Source organism: Corylus avellana, chromosome ca3 (assembly GCF_901000735.1).
Source record: "Corylus avellana chromosome ca3, CavTom2PMs-1.0".
In the NCBI taxonomy this organism is placed as follows: domain Eukaryota; kingdom Viridiplantae; phylum Streptophyta; class Magnoliopsida; order Fagales; family Betulaceae; genus Corylus; species Corylus avellana.
Genome location: NC_081543.1, coordinates 5,027,725 through 5,049,075, shown reverse-complemented (window position 1 = coordinate 5,049,075; position 21,351 = coordinate 5,027,725). Strand labels below are relative to the sequence as shown.

The 21,351-nt window shown below is 38.2% G+C and overlaps 3 protein-coding genes and 1 pseudogene across 3 annotated transcripts in view; 3 read left to right on the top strand and 1 right to left on the bottom strand.

Moving 5' to 3' along the window:
- Positions 1-2,100: 2,100 nt before the first annotated feature.
- LOC132176483 (L-type lectin-domain containing receptor kinase S.1-like) lies at positions 2,101-4,820 on the top strand. The gene has a single exon (XM_059588708.1). It carries the CDS (start codon positions 2,642-2,644, stop codon positions 4,625-4,627), a length of 1,986 nt encoding a protein of 661 aa, XP_059444691.1. The 5' UTR covers positions 2,101-2,641; the 3' UTR covers positions 4,628-4,820.
- A 2,270-nt stretch (positions 4,821-7,090) lies between these two features.
- LOC132173589 (ferric reduction oxidase 8, mitochondrial-like) lies at positions 7,091-15,383 on the bottom strand (annotated as a pseudogene).
- LOC132176412 (L-type lectin-domain containing receptor kinase S.1-like) lies at positions 7,582-10,468 on the top strand. The gene has a single exon (XM_059588606.1). It carries the CDS (start codon positions 8,386-8,388, stop codon positions 10,360-10,362), a length of 1,977 nt encoding a protein of 658 aa, XP_059444589.1. The 5' UTR covers positions 7,582-8,385; the 3' UTR covers positions 10,363-10,468.
- A 535-nt stretch (positions 15,384-15,918) lies between the features above and the next one.
- The window catches only part of LOC132173588 (uncharacterized), a 9,288-nt gene continuing 3,855 nt past the window's right edge, over positions 15,919-21,351 (top strand). Inside the window, exons 1-6 of the mRNA XM_059585112.1 lie at positions 15,919-16,179; positions 16,288-16,355; positions 16,441-16,596; positions 16,830-17,081; positions 18,213-18,552; positions 20,919-21,115. Coding sequence (XP_059441095.1) covers positions 15,951-16,179; positions 16,288-16,355; positions 16,441-16,596; positions 16,830-17,081; positions 18,213-18,552; positions 20,919-21,115 — 1,242 coding nt within the window. The 5' untranslated portion in view covers positions 15,919-15,950. The remainder of the gene's footprint in view (positions 16,180-16,287; positions 16,356-16,440; positions 16,597-16,829; positions 17,082-18,212; positions 18,553-20,918; positions 21,116-21,351) is intronic.

Below are 21,351 nucleotides of genomic sequence, written 5' to 3'. Positions count from 1 at the left end.
AACTGCTGAGATGCTTCAGGAAGGACTAAGACCACTGGGCACTAACTTTTTAACAATTTTTCTTGGATTTAAGAAATAAAATTACTTTTTAATTTCTTATAAAAAAAAATACTTTATAATAGATTCTCTTATTTTTTTCCTCTATGAATTAAATACTATTTTTTTTATCATTCGAGAGAGGGGAGATGAAAGAGAATTGTTGGAATATGTAAATGAGAGAAAAAAGAGATGGACGGGGACGGAACTAAATTATGAATTGGGTTTTTTTTAAAAATTAAAAAAATAAAATTTAATCCTATCTTAATTTTATTTTATTTTGAAGGTTAAATCCTAAAATATATATTTTAGAGAATAACATGAACATAAACACTTAAGTTATGTATCTAAGTAAAACAGCACCCCATACAGCATTTGATAGGGATAAGATTAGGGTGTTTTTTTTTAGCCCCTTTATTTTTATTTAATTTTGCAATCATATACTCTCTCTTTGATGAAAGAGAAAGAAATAGATATAAATAAATAAAGAAAGAAATAATAATTCCACTTAGCACTCTCCTATCTCTTCCCATCCCTGATCATCCTAAACAAAAAATCAACAGTTCTATTTACCAGTATATATATATATATATATATATATATTTTTTTTTTTCTAATTGTAAAGGTAGGCCAAGGAGAGCGTGACCATAGTAGTACTTACCCGCTGAAAGCCGCACAGGAGGGGCCTAGACGGACAGATGGGAACCGCAGGCGCTCTCTCAAATCCAATTGACCCATAGCTTGACCTAATCCTACCAGAACATCAATAAAAATCTAAAAAGGCTAATACTAATAAAACATATGTGAAAATTCGCCATTGCGAATATTCAAACTCACGCCCTACTACATGTCTTGACTAATTAAAAAAAATTTTGGACCATTAAATCACCACCATTAAAGATAAGTTTATATAGATATGGTCTTATTCATGTTGGATGCTTTTTTTTTTTTTTTTTTTGCAAATCGACATATGTATTTTCTAGAATTGGTAGATATTTTCTAGAACTGGTAGATCTGCTTGAATTGGTGCAAATCAACATCTGATTTTAGAAAAAGTCTCAGATTTTTGTTGTTTATGAGATTTTTGTTGCTTTTCACAAGGAGATATGGTGTTGAAAGGTTCAACTCTCACGACCAACCTGAGTTACTGGGCTCTTTACAGCCCACACGGTTAGATGGCCCATCAAAGCTTAATCAGCCATTGGTCCAACAAAAAGGTCCCCATTCAAACTTGAAGAGTTACATGATTGCCCACTCTCAACCACATTTTTGTAATATACTACAAATTCTTTAACAACTCATTTCTAATGTATATATATTTTTTTCTCTGATTTTTAATCACGAATTGTAGGAAAAGCCAGAGGATCTAATGGGTCAGCAGCCAACTAGCTTGGAAGGAAGTTGAAGTGAGAGCATAACTTGTTCTTCCTTGAAGAACAACAGATCCCCAGTGATGGTTTGGCATACATTCAATAGTCTAACCTGTGCCTGGGTCGCATTCAAATATGAATTCCACGCATTGGTTTGATTAATTGGTATAGGTTCATTTTCAAACACAAAGACCCACCTATAAAAGTCCTTCGACGGCATAGATAATTCAACCCATTCAAAGACTAAGTTGGAGGTAGTCGAATCATGGGATAGTTTGACACTCTCAAATAGGGGTGTGTATTAGTTTGGTTTGGTAGAGCCATTCTCAGTTCGGTTAACCAAAATTGTCAATTAAATCATTTGATTAACCAATTACATTTCAATAAAGATTTATTTCGAAAAGTTTAGTTAAACGGATATTTTGTTAAAATCGGTTTAGTTAATCGGTTAACTGTGAACTTTTTTAATTGGGTTAAAATTGATTGTTTTGAAGGCCCAAATTATTATTTTTGGCCTAAAAGAGCTCATTAAACCAAACAAATTTTAAATGGATCCATTAATTAACACAATAAGAGTTAACCATACATATGTTCTACTAATAAATTGGTCATAAAATCCACAAACTAATAGGTTCTACTAAAAAACTTAGCTAATGCTGTCGTAATCATCATTCTACTAAACAAAATACTTATTACCGATTAACTGACAAAAAAATATTTACACCGAGTAACCGAACCGAACTAACGTCGGTATAAAAATCCTTAACAAATTACAAATTAACTTCTGGTGGTACTGTCAGTTCGGTCGTAATAAATAGACGATTCATAAGCGGTAAACGGTTAATCTGACATTTCCTACTCTAAAAGCTGGTTTTATCACCCTTTAAAGCTATTGAGCAAATAACATTTTTAGACACAAAAATGGTTTGACTACTGAAAATCAGGTGGCCGAAACACTATCTCTGATCACAGGAGTGATTCGGACAGCCTAGTCAAGCCACCCGTTTTGCTGCCCTGTCGCGTTCTGGGTGGGTAAAGCACCCAGATCAAAAAGAATTGCAAAATAAAAACAAATTAAAGTAATAATAGTCAAACAAATGGTAGCTTAGAACAACGCTTTCGGAAGGTTTTGATATACAAATGATCTTTGACCAATCTTCTACACCAACCGCACCTCCGCCTCTAATCTCGCAGCCGCCCGCCGACCATTTCTGTGTTCACCAAAATCTGTACGGATGCTACCTCTCGTGCCCATCATCATACTCCAACTCTTCTTCTCCCCCTCCGCCTTTGCTGTGGACTTCCTCTACAACTCCTTCAATGGGATGGTCAATGCCACCAACGTCACACTCATCAACGACGCCCGGTTCGACTCCTCCGTCGTCCGCCTCACCAACGACTCCAACCAGTTCTCCTTCGGGCGAGCCTTCTACCCAACCAGGCTCACCATGATCAAACCCGCCTCAAACTCCTCCGGTACCGTGATCTCTTCCTTCTCAACCTCCTTCGTGTTCTCGATATTGCCCGAGATCTCTTCCAGTCCCGGCTTCGGCCTCGCCTTTGTGCTATCGAATACTACTTCTCCGCCCGGTGCGCTTGCTAGCCAGTACTTCGGGCTCTTCACGAACGCTACTGTGCCTGCCGTGGCGCCCCTTTTTGCGATTGAATTTGATACGGGTCGAAACCCAGAGTTCAATGACCCAGATGACAATCACATCGGGGTCGATCTCAATAGTATCATATCGGCGACGACCGCGCCGGCCGGATACAATAATTCGATGGGGGATTTCGTCCCTGTACAGATGCGGAATGGTCAGAATGTACGAGCTTGGATCGATTTCAATGGTACGAGCTCCGAAATCAATGTTACTGTAGCGCCGATTGGTGTGCAGCGCCCGTCTACGCCTACTCTTAGTTTCAAGGATCCGGTTATAGCTAATTACGTTTCGGCTGAGATGTACGTTGGATTTTCGGCGTCGAAGACTGAGTGGGTTGAGGCACAGAGGGTTTTGGCTTGGAGCTTCAGCGACGTTGGGGTTGGGGCTGCTAGGGAGATAAACACGACGAATTTCCCGGTTTTTGAGCCTGTATCGTCGTCTAATTCGTTGTCAGCTGGGAAAATCGCTGGGATTGCCATTGGTTGCGTTGCTTTTGTGATGATTTGTGCATCTGGGTTTTACTTGTATTGGCGAAAGACCAAGTTGAAAGATGAAGAAGAGGAGATCGAGGATTGGGAATTGGAATACTGGCCGCATAGATTTTCCTACGAGGAGCTAAGCCAGGCCTCAGATGGGTTCTCCAATCAGAACCTTCTGGGCTCGGGTGGATTCGGAAGAGTCTTCAAAGGAACTCTCCCAAACAAAACCGAAATCGCAGTCAAATGCGTGAGCCACGACTCGAAACAGGGGCTGAGAGAGTTCATGGCAGAGATATCAAGCATGGGCAGGCTGCAGCACAAGAACCTGGTCCAAATGCGCGGATGGTGCAGAAAGGGCAACGAGCTCATGCTCGTCTACGACTACATGCCCAACGGAAGCCTCAACAAACGGATCTTCGACAAGCCCACCAAAGTACTCGACTGGCAACAGCGCTGCAGAGTCCTCGCCGACGTAGCCGAAGGCCTAACCTATCTCCACCACGGCTGGGACCAAGTGGTCGTTCACAGAGACATTAAGTCGAGCAACATATTGCTAGACTCCGACATGCGAGGCCGGCTCGGAGACTTCGGGCTCGCCAAGCTTTACGAACACGGCGAAGTCCCTAACACCACACGTGTGGTCGGTACTTTAGGCTACCTAGCGCCTGAGCTGGCTAGAGTGGCGGCGCCCACGTCAGCAAGCGATGTGTATAGCTTTGGGGTTGTGATACTAGAAGTGGCGTGTGGGAGGAGACCGATCGACATGGCGGCGACGGAGGAGAAGGTTGTGTTGATGGAGTGGGTGAGGGAGCTGTACGGACAGGGGAAGGTGGTCGAGGCGGCGGACCCGACGATGAGGGGGCAGTATGAGGCGGAGGAGATGGAGATGGTGCTCAAGCTTGGGCTGGCTTGTTGTCACCCCGAACCGCAAAGAAGGCCCACCATGAAGGAGGTGGTGGCGCTGCTGCTGGGCGAGCAGGTGGCCGCTGCGCCAGCGGACTTGTTGTCGGATTTGGCCCGCGGTGACACAAGCACCGGCGGTGGTGGGTCGGAAGAGGCTGCAATGCTCCGGCCTCCGGTGTGAATGCAAAAGTTTTTTTTTTCTCTAAAGAATTTTTGTGAATGATAGTTTGACAGCAGAGTTTTGACAAGTCAACTTTATTTAATATTATCTTCCACGACTCTTTTTTTTTTTTTAATTGTTTGTTAATCATTTTGTAATGTATTTTGCATTATTTTTATAGTTATATGGAGCATGATGGGTATTATTACTATTACCAATTTCCCACATCTTGAGTGTTGAAGATATTTTTCTTACAAATTTGATGGATAATTTACTCCAAATTTATTTATAAAAATATAAAATGTCATGTGTTTTTGACTTTTGACTTCATGATAAATACATATATATTTTGATAATATTAATAAAAATAAAGAAATATTTATTAAAATCTGTCCTACCAAGAGCTTGTTTGAAATTGTATTTGAGAAATAGAACTTTTAAGTCAAAAAGAGTTTCTAAGCAAAAACTTTACTTTTAAGCTTTTTAAACTTTTTAAAACGTTTTTAATTTTTTTTTAATCAAATGAGTATTTTTTTCTTTCTTTTTTAATGTTAAAAATACTTTTAAAATTTTTAAACGCAATTTTAAACTCTATAAAAGATTTGGCAAAGTCCGTACAAATTTTTGTCTTGTCATGGTCAACTAATTTGGTTTGACCTTATTGTAATTAATATTTTCTGACCATATCCAGTTGAAAAAGAAAAAGAGAAATAAGGTGAAATGTAGGCACATGGGGAGCAATTTTGAAATAGCTGAAGAATCTGGAAATGAAAAGGTCCATAAGTCCATTGTGGAGGCCGTGGAATGTTTATGGTCTTAAACCACTCTTGATTAGATGATATTTTAATCCACATGTTGGTGCCAAGTTCACTTCAATTTTCCTTTGAAATGTCTTTAATATGATAATTACTCCTTTTTTCTTTTTTCTTTTTTCTCCTAAAATAATTATGAAAAAAATAATGACTAATGAGTCGTGTGGCACCTATGGTAATTGAATGATTACATCTAATATGAAGATTGTAGGGGCTTGAACTCGAGGGATTGGAATTTTCTCATATTTTCTAAAATATGAGATTCTTATATTTTAAAAATTTAGTAATTAATTTCATCTAACGGTTTAAATAAACATAGAAGTTCGTGTGTTACCAAGTAATTTTAGTTTTTAATATGTAAATTCACTTGTTTTGGTAACACAAATTTCTGCACTTATTTAAACCGTTAAATAAAATAGATGACTAAATTTTAAAATATGACAATCTCATATTTTAGAAAATATAAGGGGATCCAAATCCGTCCTTTTTAAGAGGGTGCTAAAGAGCAGACACGTAGATATATCTCTACCTACAATTGCAATGAATTGAGTTTTTAAAACCCTTAAAACATGACTAATATATGCATTCATAAGCCATCTTTACCAGCTATTGCATGCAAGGAAGAGAAATCTCCCTTTAGGGGTAGAGGAAACCTCAAATTTTTAATGGGAAAAATCAAATTTAGTGTTTTGGATTTTTTATGCAGTTTCAACTTTTTCTTTAGATTTTCAAATTCGACAATTAATAAGTCATTTGATTTTCCTTTGATATCAAGTAGTTTCATTCGTCAACTTATCGTCAAATCAATTAACAATATGCTACAATAAACCAATCAATTAATGCCATTTTGTTTTAGTTTGACACGCCATTTGCCAATTATAAGTGTCATGTGACAAAATTGGCTGGCCATCCCCCACTTTTTTTTTTTTTTTTAACAAAACAACTTAGGGTTTGTCACATAACAACCAAAAAAACAAAAAATACCCTTAAAAACTTTTGCCAAACGAACTCTAGACTTTATTTTCTTAAATTTTTTATTTAAAGTATACCTATAATTTAAAGTAATTGTGACTCGCACGCATGACGTTTCAAACGAGAGCCACGCGGCATTAATTGATTAGTCTGGTCATGTTGTTAATTAATTAAGCGGTAAGTTAAACTGTGAAAGGAACAATCTCTTTGAAACCATATGAAAACTTAAGAACCTAATTCTGAAATCCCATAAAAAACTACATACTAAATTCTAATTTTTCCCTTTTCAATTAAACTTTCTTTCTACTTACAAAATGTAACCTAACTCCCCCTTTTAACACCACACATATAGGCGGTTCTTATTAAGCCTAATAATAGACAAAACATGACAAGGAAATAAACAAAGCAAAACAACTAATTGATCTTATGATTCTTATGCAATCCCACCAGTACCTAAGTATCTTAGGGTTAGGCTTGCTTGTACTCATTGACTTGTGAAGCTCATCAACTATTTCCTCCTAAAGGAAAAGATTTCACCTAAATGATTGTATTTAAGCTATTTGTAATCCTAAAATTTGAAGTTTAGATAAGAGAACAAAGGGTAAGAAATCCACATCAGGAGAGTGGCCATCATAAGTGCTACTGTGACAGAAATTCGCCCACTGATTCTTATGTTCTAGAAAGAGTTCCAAGTCCTTTGATGACATTCCAAGTAGAAAATAGGTATTAGATTAAAAATGTACTTGCCCAAATTCCGGTATTTGGTAGCCTAAATGACAATCGCATAAGCAGGCAATCTAGATAGACCGTTTAAAAAACTACAGCAAATATGTTGTCGTCGTGTTTTTTTTTTACGGCACCTAAGCCAAATCCATCCATGAACCCTAGTACAAGTCTGCTTACATTTGCATTATATGTTGTGATTGAGCACTAGAGGGAGAAGCTGAAGCTGTGGAAGCTGAAGCATGGCTTCCTTTTCTTAGCACCCATCTGGAAACCCACAGATTTCTGCTGGCAAACTGATGCTACTGACTCTTTCATTGATCCAGGTCCACAGACCAAGACTCCAACATCTGATCCACCCGTTTCATTTGGAAACTCTGCAAAAATATCTGTTCAATTCACTTGTTAGAATCCATACTTCTAATCCTGAGAACATAAAGGCATGGAAAAAGGAATACATAAAAGTACCATGAAAGTCAGGCCTTCCTCCAAAATGAATTTCATGTTCCAAAAGGGAGCTCCCTGTTTCTGTGTCCATGGCTTTGCCTGGCTTTTCTGCGACTTGTGGAATGTTCTCATTCTCAAAATTATTGCAAATAAACTGCTGCATGTTAAAGCTATAAGAGTTAACCATACATATGTTCTACTAATAAATTGGTCCTAGAATCCACCAACTAATATGGTCTACTAAAAAACTTAGTTAATACTGTCGTAATCATCATTCTACTAAAAAATTACTCATTATTGATTAACCGATAAAAAAATATTTAGACCGAGTAACCGAACAGAATTGACATCGGTATAAAAATCCTTAACTAATTACGAACCGACTTCTAGTGATAATGTCAGTTTGGCCGTAATGAATAGACGATCCATAAGCGGTAAACGTTCACTACTCTCAAAGCTGGTTTTATCACCCTTTAAAGCTATTGAGCAAATAACATTTTTAGACACAAAAATGGTTTGACTACTGAAAGTCAGGTGGCCGAAACACTCTCCCTGATCACAGGAGTGATTCGGACAGCCTAGTCAAGCCACCCGTTTTGCTGCCCTGTCGCGTTCTGGGTGGGTAAAGCACCCAGATCAAAAAGGATTGCAAAATAAAAACAAATTAAAGTAATAAAAGTCACACAAATGGTGGCTTAGAACAACGCTTTCGGAAGGTTTTGATATACAAATGATCTTTGACCAATCTTCTACACCCACCGCACCTCCGCCTCTAATCTCGCAGCCGCCCGCCGACCATTTCTGTGTTCGCCAAAACCTGTACAGATGCTACCTCTCGTGCCCATCATCATACTCCAACTCTTCTTCTCCCCCTCCGCCTTTGCTGTGGACTTCCTCTACAACTCCTTCAATGGGATGGTCAATGCCACCAACGTCACACTCATCAACGACGCCCGGTTCGACTCCTCCGTCGTCCGCCTCACCAACGACTCCAACCAGTTCTCCTTCGGGCGAGCCTTCTACCCAACCAGGCTCACCATGATCAAACCCACCTCAAACTCCTCCGGTACCGTGATCTCTTCCTTCTCAACCTCCTTCGTGTTCTCGATATTGCCCGAGACCTCTTCCAGTCCCGGCCACGGCCTCGCCTTTGTGCTATCGAATACTACTTCTCCGCCCGGTGCGCTTGCTAGCCAGTACTTCGGGCTCTTCACGAACGCTACTGTGCCTGCCGTGGCGACCCTTTTTGCGATTGAATTTGATACGGGTCGAAGCCCAGAGTTCAATGACCCAGATGGCAATCACATCGGGGTCAATCTCAATAATATCATATCGACGACGACCGCGCCGGCCGGATACAATAATTCGATGGGGGATTTCGTCCCTGTACAGATGCGGAATGGTCAGAATGTACGAGCTTGGATCGATTTCAATGGCACGAGCTTCGAAATCAATGTTACTGTAGCGCCGATTGGTGTGCCGCGCCCCTCTACGCCTACTCTTAGTTTCAAGGATCCGGTTATAGCTAATTACGTTTCGGCTGAGATGTACGTTGGATTTTCGGCGTCGAAGACTGAGTGGGTAGAGACACAGAGGGTTTTGGCTTGGAGCTTCAGCGACGTTGGGGTTGCTAGGGAGATAAACACGACAAATTTCCCGGTTTTTGAGCCTGTATCGTCGTCTAATTCGTTGTCAGCTGGGGAAATCGCTGGGATTGCCATTGGTTGCGTTGCTTTTGTGATGATTTGTGCATCTGGGTTTTACTTGTATTGGCGAACGACCAAGTTGAAAGATGAAGAAGAGGAGATCGAGGATTGGGAACTGGAATACTGGCCACATAGATTTTCCTACGAGGAGCTAAGCCAGGCCTCAGATGGGTTCTCCAATCAGAACCTTCTGGGCTCGGGTGGATTCGGAAGAGTCTTCAAAGGAACTCTCCCAAACAAAACCGAAATCGCAGTCAAATGCGTGAGCCACGACTCGAAACAGGGGCTGAGAGAGTTCATGGCAGAGATATCAAGCATGGGCAGGCTGCAGCACAAGAACCTGGTCCAAATGCGCGGATGGTGCAGAAAGGGCAACGAGCTCATGCTCGTCTACGACTACATGCCCAACGGAAGCCTCAACAAACGGATCTTCGACAAGCCCACCAAAGTACTCGACTGGCAACAGCGCTGCAGAGTCCTTGCCGACGTAGCCGAAGGCCTAACCTATCTCCACCACGGCTGGGACCAAGTGGTCGTTCACAGAGACATTAAGTCGAGCAACATATTGCTGGACTCCGACATGCGAGGCCGGCTCGGAGACTTCGGGCTCGCCAAGCTTTACCAACACGGCGAAGTCCCTAACACCACACGTGTGGTCGGTACTTTAGGCTACCTAGCGCCTGAGCTGGCTAGGGTGGCGGCGCCCACGTCAGCAAGCGATGTGTATAGCTTTGGGGTTGTGATACTAGAAGTGGCGTGTGGGAGGAGACCGATCGACATGGCGGCGACGGAGGAGGTTGTGTTGATGGAGTGGGTGACGGAGCTGTACGGACAGGGGAAGGTGGTCGAGGCGGCGGACCCGACGATGAGGGGGCGGTATGAGGTGGAGGAGATGGAGATGGTGCTCAAGCTTGGGCTGGATTGCTGTCACCCCGAACCGCAAAGAAGGCCCACCATGAAGGAGGTGGTGGCCCTGCTGCTGGGCGCACAGTTGGCCGCTGCGCCAGCGGACTTGTTGTCGGAGTTGGCCCGCGGTGACACAAGCACCGGCGGTGGTGGGTCGGAAGAGGCTGCAATGCTCCGGCCTCCGGTGTGAATGCAAAAATTTTTTCTTCTCTAAAGAATTTTTGTGAATGATAGTTTGACAGCAGAGTTTTGACAAGTGAACTTTATTTAATATTATCTTCCACGACTCTTTTATTTTTTTAATTGTTTGTTAATCATTTTGTAATGTATTTTGCATTATTTTTATAGTTATATGGAGCATGATGGGTATTATTACTATTACCAATTTCCCACATCTTGAGGGTTGAAGATATTTTTCTTACAAATTTGATCGGATAATTTACTCCAAATTTATTTATAAAAATTCCAGTATTTGGTAGCCTAAATGACAATCGCATAAGCTGGCAATCTAGATAGACCGTTGAAAAAACTACAGCGGATATGCTGTCATTGTGTTTTTTTTTACCGCACCTAAGCCAAATCCGTCCATGACCCCTAGTACAAGTCTGCTTACATTTGCATTATATGTTGTGATTGAGCACTAGAGGGAGAAGCTGAGGCTGTGGAAGCTGAAGCATGGCTTCTTTTTCTTAGCACCCGTCTGGAAACCCACAGATTTCTGCTGGCATACTGATGCTACTGGCTCTTTCATTGATCCAGGTCCACAGACCAAGACTTCAACATCTGATCCACCCCTTTCATTTGGAAACTTTGCAAATATGTCTGTTCAATTCACTTGTTAGAATCCATACTTTCAATCCTGAGAATATAAAGTAAAGGCATGGAAAAAAGAATACATAAAAGTACCATGAAAGTCAGGCCTTCCTACAAAATGAATTTCATGTTCCTCAAGGGAGCTCCCTGTTTCTGTGTCCTTGGCTTTGCCTGGCTTTTGGGAGACTTGTGGAATGTTCTCATTCTTCAGCCTTCTCATTCTCAAAATTATTGCAAATAAACTGCTGCATGTTAAAGCTATGAGAAAGGAAGATAAGAGAAGCAGATCAACAACCCAAGATGGAGTCTTTTCTTTCGAGGCTTTAGAGGTCTTCTTTTGGTTGGGAGCAAAGATAATGATTCAAACAAATAAGTGAAATAATAAACACAATGCAGCAGAATCCAGCCAAGGCAGCAATCCGAAGGAAACTTTCGAGTCCATATATTGCATGATTCGAACATTTTGTGCTGAAGTGTACTGTTTGAAGCTGAGATGAGTCGCTTAGAAATTCTCTTACTGTTGGATTAGATTGCCCTTCTTGGGTCACAAAAATTTTCAGTTTTAGATGCAGTCTTTCATTTGAATGGTTCTGGAGAAGAGATGAGATTGAGTTCAACAGATATATGTCCTGAGACTTCTTAACAACAAATATAAGCTGCATTCATGTGGGGAGACCACATCTCTGCTGCTGTTTTGTGCTGAAGCAATTTCCTGCAAAATGCTCAGAAATGGAGTTATCCCAATTCCACCTGCGATCAGAAGCAGACTGTCATATCTGCAAAAAAAGATTTGTCATTAATGTTGAAAATCTACCTTAAACATCTTAAATGATATTATGGTGCGTTACTGAGTTGATTTCTTTACGAACTCAAATTTTACAAAGGATTTGAGAGAGACAAAAAAGGAGAAAATTTTCTGCATATTAAAACAATTCGCGTGTGCATCCGGTGCTTCTCACCGTGCTAGAGCATACACACAAATGCATACACCCCAAAATCGGTTGCTTTAAAGCAATAGGTGTGAGTTGAGTAGTATCAATGCCAACTTCAAAATACTTCAATTATACTAATTTTGAAAATTTTCTTTTAACAAAACATGATTTCTAGGCAATAGTGAACCCATGAGCATTTGTGAATAACTCCTATAAACAATCAAATAAAAAGTTTTAATATATAGTATGATCATTTTCTGCACCTTCGGAAGTCGACTGAGGCAGGTCAACTGCTATTGGTATGCACTTTGTCTGATCAGCATCAGAGCGCAGCTCAGTTTGTATCAAGTCATAGAGAGAACTTGTCCACTATCCCTCACATTTAACCATAACAGACATGGAGTCATTGTCAACACTTGAGCTGGAGGTTATTCTGAAGGGGTGCCATTGAGTTGTGGATATACTTTGTATCTTCATAAATATAACACTTGTGGGGTTATACTTCAAACCTGCAATGAGTAGGAAAAATTAATTGCTTTATGTGAACTTCCAATCGTTCTCTACATGATTTTCTGGTAACTGAAAAGGGACTATAGAAATTACTTGGATCCTTGGGCAAAATAAGTTCTATAGCCCTAGAAGGGAAGATTCATGCCGAAAGAATGCAAGTTTCTGGTCTTGATTCGGAGTATCTTGTCAATGCTAAAGATAAAAATCCCAGGGAAAATCATATAGAAGTGCCTATCTCCAGCATGAAACAAGAAAAATACTAGGAAGACTATGTATAGATGGTGCGTGTAATAGAAGAGTTCAAACTTTTTCCTCCTTATCTGAGGAAGAGATGTAAACCAGATTACTATCCCTGTAACAAGAGCAATCTCCCCAGCAAGGTATATCCTGCCTGTTTTCTGCCATCTCCATATCTGTTGTTCAAGAAACACAAGCCAGGGAAAAACAGTAAACAAGTTAAACTGCAATACCAAATAGTACCCAAATGGTATGTTAAAATATAAGTTAGACGATTATATTTACTCATTTCTATCTGCTCAAGTTTTTGGAATAAGTAGTGATTTAATATGGTATTAAAACAAAAGCCTTGAGATCGAACTATGTCTCTATTATTCATTTTCCATTTCAATTAAATATTTACGTGTTAGAGCTCACTTATTAAGAATGTGGTATTTGAGACCACATGTGAGAGTATAAACTTTTTGAATAAGTGATGATTTGATTACCTCATCCTGGACGTGGTGGCTAACACCCTAGATGAACAAAGTGCTTGCACCGTGTAAAGTGACAAAAACAAGCATTGCTGTCCCAATCCATGTGTGGTATCTTACTGAAGCTTCAAACTGGATGCCAACCAAGTGAAATATGGCCAGCTCCCTTAAAATAGGCAGAGCAGCAAAGCTAGGTATGATTGATATAACGCTTTTTAAGTGACTTTTCTTTAAAAACAAAAAAACAAAAAAACAAAATGAAAGCCACTTAAAACACGTCAATGTGAAATTGGTGCATGTCGGATGAATATTTGTTATGCAAAATTGTAATTTGGTTTGAATTCGCGCTTTTTCAAATAAATATCCTCTAACCTAGTTATAGAAATCACATTTTTTTTCATATTTTAAATTAAGTGTTTTTTAAATTGCAATGTCAAACGTCTTATATTTTGTATTGTCTTTTAAAAACGCAGATTATTCTTGTGGAATTTCAATCCGAAACGCACCCTTAATTACAGTTTGCAGTCAAAGTGATGATATATTGGGTTGAGCTACCATTGAAACTGCCTTTGGTCAATTTGTTTGACAAACCCTTTTTTCTTTATTAGTGTAGCTGATGTGAATTGATGTGAAAAAAAATAAAAGTATTTAATATGAAAAAAATGAAAAGTGGTATGAAAAAAGTGAGAATGTTGATTTATACCACATTTGTGTTGAATTAAACCTCAACCATAAAGAGGAAGGAAAAAGTTCATGCTACATAAATGCTTGGATGAGTTACAAATATTTTTTTAGCTCTTGGGATTTGACACGAAATTAGATAAATTTTTTTTTCGGTTCTCAAAAGTATCACAAATGGTATATTAGGACAATTTATAAGCATAGTTGGTCTTTCTTTCTATATTCTATTCAAAAATTTAATAACTCGCCACATCAAACATATATGCAATTGTGACGTATCACATATGCCACATTAGGATTATTTAATTTTTTTTTTAAAAAAAAAAATTGATAATTTTTTTAATCTTTATTGTTGTATGGATCGAAATATTCATTGTTTAAGAACTTGTGTTTTACATGGATGAATACATATGACATGAATGATGCGTGTGAGGAGAAAGAGTACAAATAATCAGCATGGAGCATCTCATCAACAAGATCAAAGTGCAGAAAAGTTATCTCAATTTTAATTACAGTCAAGAGAAATAAACAAACAAACAGGTCATTTTGTCTCCCCCTAACCCTCCACCTTTTCAATGTGGTTCACTGCAGCCCATCTTCCGTCTCTTCTCCTCTCTCTGCCTCCTCCCTCTGTCTTGGATCTGTTGGGTTTTTCATTATATCTAGTTTCCATTAAACTAGATCCGCTCTTCCTCGCAAGTCTGGCCAGCAAACGCGCCCCGCCATCCTCTCCATCAGCATCACCAGCACAGCTTATTTCGATCCGGGTTTGTTGTTGAATTATCCGCCCTCTAAGAGAAAAAAAAAAATAAAAGAAAAAGAAAATATGCAAGAATTTGGTTCAGGAAATGATGATGTCAACACATGAGATGACATGAAACGACCATAACATCATTAGTAATAAAAAAATGCAATTCATCATTGTACTATTATGTTAGATCATTCATCATTCTATTATAAAACCTTTTGACTCCTCATACTGCATCTTCCTCCGAGGCAAGGTGCTATAGAATCAAATAAATTAATTTTTAAAAAAGATTTAAACTGACATAAAAAGAATTTTTAAATTAAAAAAATATAATTTTTTTTTCTTTGTTTACTACTTATGATTTGTCACGTTAGTTTATTTCACTTCCTACCACTTTTCTACTACAAAATCCATACATTTGGATTATTCGGGAATCACCCAATTTCAAAGACCAAAAAGTCTAAACACCACAAGGCCGTATGGAAAGCTATTTCGGAAAAAAGAAAAAAAAAAAAAAAAGGTTCGAAAGTGATCATAATTTTGGACAGATCGATTTCAGATAACCTTGTTACTTGCTAGGACTAAATTATTTAGGAAACCGTATATAAAAATTATATATATAATATATATGCTTGAGCGCGTTGACGTACGTGTGCATACAGGCATGCACATACGTGGTAAATGAAACTGTCGTGCTTGTCTTTATCGATTACAGTATCCCACATGAATAGTACATGTGTACGTGTGTGGTTACTAATCCTCTTCTTTTTCTTTTTTAAAAAACATGTTTAAAAGGGCTGACAGACATCGTACCCATTTGTCGCATCCCCTGACATGTATAGGGTTTTGGCTCATCGGAATATCCCATCAATATTCGGCCACCCTCCTGGCCTTTGGAGGGACTGGCCCTAAAGGTCAAATTCATTATTTTCTTAAAATGGGTTTGGTGGCTTTGCTCTTTGAGGGTGACCAATTCACCCTTAAGAGTCATGGAAGCCGCCCTCAACCGGGTTTAACCATCTCTAAGGCTAAATCTAAACAAAATTGTAAATATTTTTAGTCTTTGGGGTGGCTCGGAAGGTCATGGGATGACTTCGGCCATCACATCCTTCAACCTAGGTAGCTGACCATCCAAATTGAATTTTATTATTATTTTAATTTTGATTTAATTTTTAAAATTTAAATAATATTTTATTATTTTTTGATTAGTAGGACACGTAGTGCTAAGTGGACCGTTGGATGAAGATGGACGGACAGGATTGCAGGATTTGAGGGGATCCTTATCCATAAATTCTGGCCTCTCAACTCCTATATATCCTCATCTATCTCTCCACTGAGTGCATAGTGTGATTTTAGATTTAGAGAGAGAGAGAGAGAGAGAGAGATGGGTGGAGGGTTGAGAGTTTTATACGCAATACTGGTGTCAGCTGTGATGCTGCTTAATGCGCAGCAAGGAATCAATGCAGCATTAACAGCAAAGACACACAGAATAATTCGTAAGGCCAACAGAAAGGGTCCTTATTTGGGGTTGGTGATTCCAAACCTATTTGAAATGAACCCTCTTCTTCTCTCTCCAAACTTCACCTCTGCTAACCTCACCATTGATTTTGCTGGTAATTATTTTTATTGTTACTCAAAACAAATTTTACGTACGTACCTACCTAAATGCTCATCATCATACTTACTATATATATATATTTCTTTCGTTTGTTCAAATTAAGGAAGGAGATTTCGGTTTGGAAGCATTGCTGAAAAGCAAGTCATCTTAGTCATGACAGGACTGAGCATGGTACTAATTTATATATTTTTCTTTCCAACATCCTTAATAATTAGCTAGCATGATGTATATATACATATACTTGTCTTGTATATAGATAAATGCAGGCATAACTACTCAGCTTTTGTTGAGCCTTTTCAACGTAGAGGGAGTAGTACATTATGGCATTGCTGGAAATGCGAACCCATCCCTCAACATAGGAGATGTTGTCATCCCTCGCTACTGGTCCCATACCGTTCTTTGGAGTTGGCAGGTATATAACAAATTACTTACTCTCACGAGATTCTCATATTTTAAAATTTGAATCTTCTTCTATTAGATCTAAGGGGTTTAAATAAATGCAAGAGTTTTAAAATGTGACAATTCAAGGACATCTGATAGGCACCGACACCTCATATCTTAGTAGAATGAGAGTGGAATGGAACTTGAGCCTTTAAAATAGGCTGTATTAATTAAGGTCAAGTAATATTGGATGTTATTGTGCAGAGGTACGGGCTAGGGCCTGCAGATGAGCTACCCCTCGAATCAAATGGAGACTACACAAGGGAAATTGGCTACTTAAAATTTGCTAATTTTACCATAAATACCACACACACTAGCTCAGTTGACAACCTCTTGAACCATGTATGGTATCAACCTGAGGAAGTTTTCCCCGTAGATGGGACTCCTGAGCAAAGGGAGCATGCCTTTTGGGTCTCCGTGGATTCCCACTACTTCAATATCTCCAAAAAGCTAGAGGTAAGGTTTCCTCACGTTTCTTTTTCTTAATTTGTTTCTTGTCTCTGTATGTAGTTTTAGAACAAGTGGACAAAATGTTGCATGCCCCTACTATTTTTAAAGAAATAGTATATTCTCAAATTACGTAATTTTTGTAGTTTTTAATTAGGCATCGAAATGCTTGAAAAATGTCAAATATTAATAATGTGTACATTACAGTTGAGGGTTAAGTATAATTTCATTAATTAGGTTATTATTTTCTATGTTGTAAAAAACTTTAAGAAAAATTTTAAAATTACCCTTAAAATTTTAAATTTTACCCCTAAAATTTATGATTTTTTTATGAAATGCCCTCCCCAAAACTAAAATTTTACCCATAAATTTTTACTTCTTAAAATTTTGTCCCCCCACCCTTAAATGTTTGGTTCCCCCCTGCACACATGTTGTGCTTGCTAAAACCCCTTAACCTCATCATGTCCCCAACCTACCATGATGTTGTGATTATAGTAGGGTCTAATTTGGGGTATGTATGTTAGATTGGGCTAGCTAACTTAGTACGCAATAGATTTAAGGAATTAACTTTTCGTTTTTTTTTTTTTTCTTCTAAGTTTTGGAGCTTTTGGCATATTTGTTATTTACTTAACATTCGATATCAAAGCATGCAACACATCACATGTTCGAATTTCGGATGAGACAACCAATGGAAATGGCTACCTGGTACGTACCTAAGTGAAGTCAAAAGCATGAGTCTTGCTCAAATATTTACCTTAAAGAAATACGGTGACATATTTTATAGTTTAAACACTGGACGTTAATTTGAAATGCACAATACGTACATCATTGGAATATAATACATAGTTATTGCTATTAATTTTGTTAATTTAATAATTGGATTAGATTTTTATTCTTGAAAATAGTTATTCCACTTGAGAAATAGTGGTTAATTTTCGTCACCCAAGATCTATGCATCCATGTAAGGGTATATATATATATATATATATATATATATATTTCGAGAGGAGTAATGTTATATACTATATTTTTATCTTATAATTATTTCATAATAATGACGTGACAACTCCGACCAATTCTTAATTTTTTATTTTATTTTTTTAACGATCCATGTATGATGGATGAATGATGGATGCTCAGCACCTAAAACTAGAAGGGTGCATTAACTCAACAACTTGTCTTTCGGCGACACCGAAAGTGAGCATTGTTGAAAGAGGAACAAGTGGGAGCATTTACCTTGACAATTCCGCTTACCGGAGCTTCATTTATCATAAATTTAACGTAAGCCCGGTAGACATGGAAAGCGCGTCTGTAGCGCTTATATGTCTTCAGCAAAGGAAACCCTTCATTGCCATTAGGGCTCTCTCTGACTTGGCCGGCGGAGGCTCTGCCGATTCAAATGAGGCTGACACATTCACCACGCTCGCCGCCAATAATTCAGTCTCTGTTGTTTTGGAATTTATAAAGCAATTGTCAGCAAAATAGAAGCCTTGCCAATCTTGTGTATTTTCCTATTTTGGAATTTAACAAGCCTGTTACTATTTTCCTATGTTTTCTATATGTATTCGCAATTCGGTGATGATGCTGGAATTGTAATGAATTGATAATTATTGTTGAATTGAATGGACGAACGAATTGTTTGAAGTTTGAACAATGGAATGTAATTGTATTGTATGAATGAACGGATTATAAGTAATGGCCAATTTTGAGTACTGGGCCAACCCCTCCATCTACAATGACCTACAAACTAAGCTAATCAACACTAACATTTCATGGCAATGGCCCGATTGGGTTCCGGCAAAAGCCCGATGGGGTCCGATGGTGGTCCAACGGGGTTCCAACAGTACTGGTCTGGTGATTTGAGAATGAGAGACTCGAAATTGGAAAATGATTTACGGTTTTAAAAAAGAAAAATCATTTAATGAAAATTAAAGAAGTTTTTTTGGTCAAATCGAAAATGTTTTCTATTGACTATTATTTTTCGTTGTACAAAATACCAGAAAATATGAAAAATATTTTTTAGAAACCATTTTACAATGAAACAAACTGAGTCTAAAAAGGTCCATAAATCTAGCAGACATTCCTCACACTTAGCCCATTGAGTTGCACTTAACTATTTTATTTTTTGGCATATCCACACAAGAGGAGGGAAAGGGGGGATGAGAATTTGAACTAAAACCTTGGCTTTATGAGGCGTGGTCCCCAACCAATTTTATTTAGAGCGTGTTTGGGATTGCGTTTGAGAAATAAAACTTTTAAGTCAAAAAACATTTTTTGGCAAAAATTTCATTTTTAAGCTTTTGCCAATGCGTTTTGGCCATTTTTGGGCTTTTTGCACCCTTAAAAGCGCTTTTAATTTTTTTTTTTTACCAAACAAATACTTTCTTCTTTTTTTTCTTCAAACGAACTTTTTGAGTGTTAAACACACTTTTAGGCCTATCAAACGATGCACACCCAAACAAGCCCTTAGTGTACTTTGACGTCGGTAAGTAAGAGGCATCTTGAAAATTTAAAAAAAAAAACAAAAGAGATGTTGTAATAAACTATGTAAACCATTCTTAAGATCTTATATATGTTATTGGTAAATTGATCATTTAATCCGTCTTGAAAGGTTTGAATAAACGGTTGAACCATTCTTTAGGTGTTATAATATTATTGATCATATAATCTGTCTTATGTCTTGTATTCCAACAATTACATAAATCTCATGGTTATAGTTTATGATGGCGAAGCTATTGGCACTTTCATAAGTACATTTCATGTTCATTGATTTGCAGATCACAAACCATGAAGTGTATAAACCTACCATTAGGGGTGTTAAGTGAGCGAAGCCCTCGCGAGCGAGTTTGGGCTCGGCTCGTGTTCGACTTTATTATTAAATGAGGCGTTTTGTGAATACAAATACTGCCTCGAATATTAAACAAAGCAAGCTAGGCTTGACTCGGTTAGAGCAGCTCGTATAAGGTTCAAATTGGTAGTTGTTCACATAGTTGCTCATATTAATATTAAAAATCGATGGTTTTTTTTTTTTTTTTTTCTAATAACATCATTTTATTATAAAAAAAAATGCATATCCTCTCTCTCTGAAACTTAGTGCCTTGCTATATTGACTCATGCTACATACTCGGCTAGTCAAGCTAAGCAAATGCTCATATGCAAGCTGGTTTCTTGAGCCGTTTCATAGTACTTGAAATTTAAATTTATAATAAAAAATAAAAAAATTAAATTAATTAAATATAAGAGCTAGCTCGTGAGTTAGGGCTCGGGCTAGCTCTTATTATGAGTTCGAGCTCGGGCTCGATTTTTTGGTGCGTCCTTGAGCTCGAGTAAAATTTAAATGAACCGAGCCCAAACAAGTAAGGCTCACTCAGGCTCGGCTCATTTTCACCCCTACCTACCATTTCTCTATGGCCAAGAGTTTTAAGGGTATGTTTGGATGGAAGAGAAGGACGGTTATCCTTCTTCCCGTTCCATATATTTTTGGAGGAGAATAGGATTTGAGGGATTTCGAAGGATATCGCTCCCTCAAATCCCTTTATATATATATATATACCCTCAAACTCGATTAACGATGAGGAATAGGATACTACTTTAATATATTTTTGTTTTTATTTTATCCATAACATTGTATTAAAATTTCAACATTATACAAACAAACTTTTAAGATTTGTTTGGTACGTGGAATAACTATTTCATTACAAAAAAATAATTATCTTTATTAAGAATGGAAAAAGATGAAATAAAATAGTCTTGGTGTTAAAGATGAGGAGGGAAGAGAATGGGCAAAAATTGAAGATATCAGTCAAGCTTTTGTGCAATTCTACCAAACTTTGTACACAACTGAAGGCAATATAAGGGCAGGGGATTGCTTGGAGGGCTTGGAGGCTAGGGTGACGCCGGAGATGAATGCATGGATGTTGCGGCCGTTTGTGGTGGCAGATGTTGAGACGACTCTCTCCCAAATGCATCCATTGAAGTCCCCTGGACCTGATGGATTTGCAGCTTGCTTTTACCAAAAAGCCTGGGACACGGTTCAAAATGAGGTATGTACCGCTGTGCTTGAATTCCTTAATGGGGGTGGTTTTGATGCAGACATTAACAATACTTACATTGCACTGATTCCTAGAGTGAAAACCCTACTCATATCATTGAATTTTGCCCAATTAATCTATGTAATGTCATGTATAAACTCATTGCTAAAGTGTTAGCAAAGAGAATGAAGAAGGTGTTGGCAGATATTATATCTCCCAACCAAAGTGCATTTATCCCAGGGAGGTTG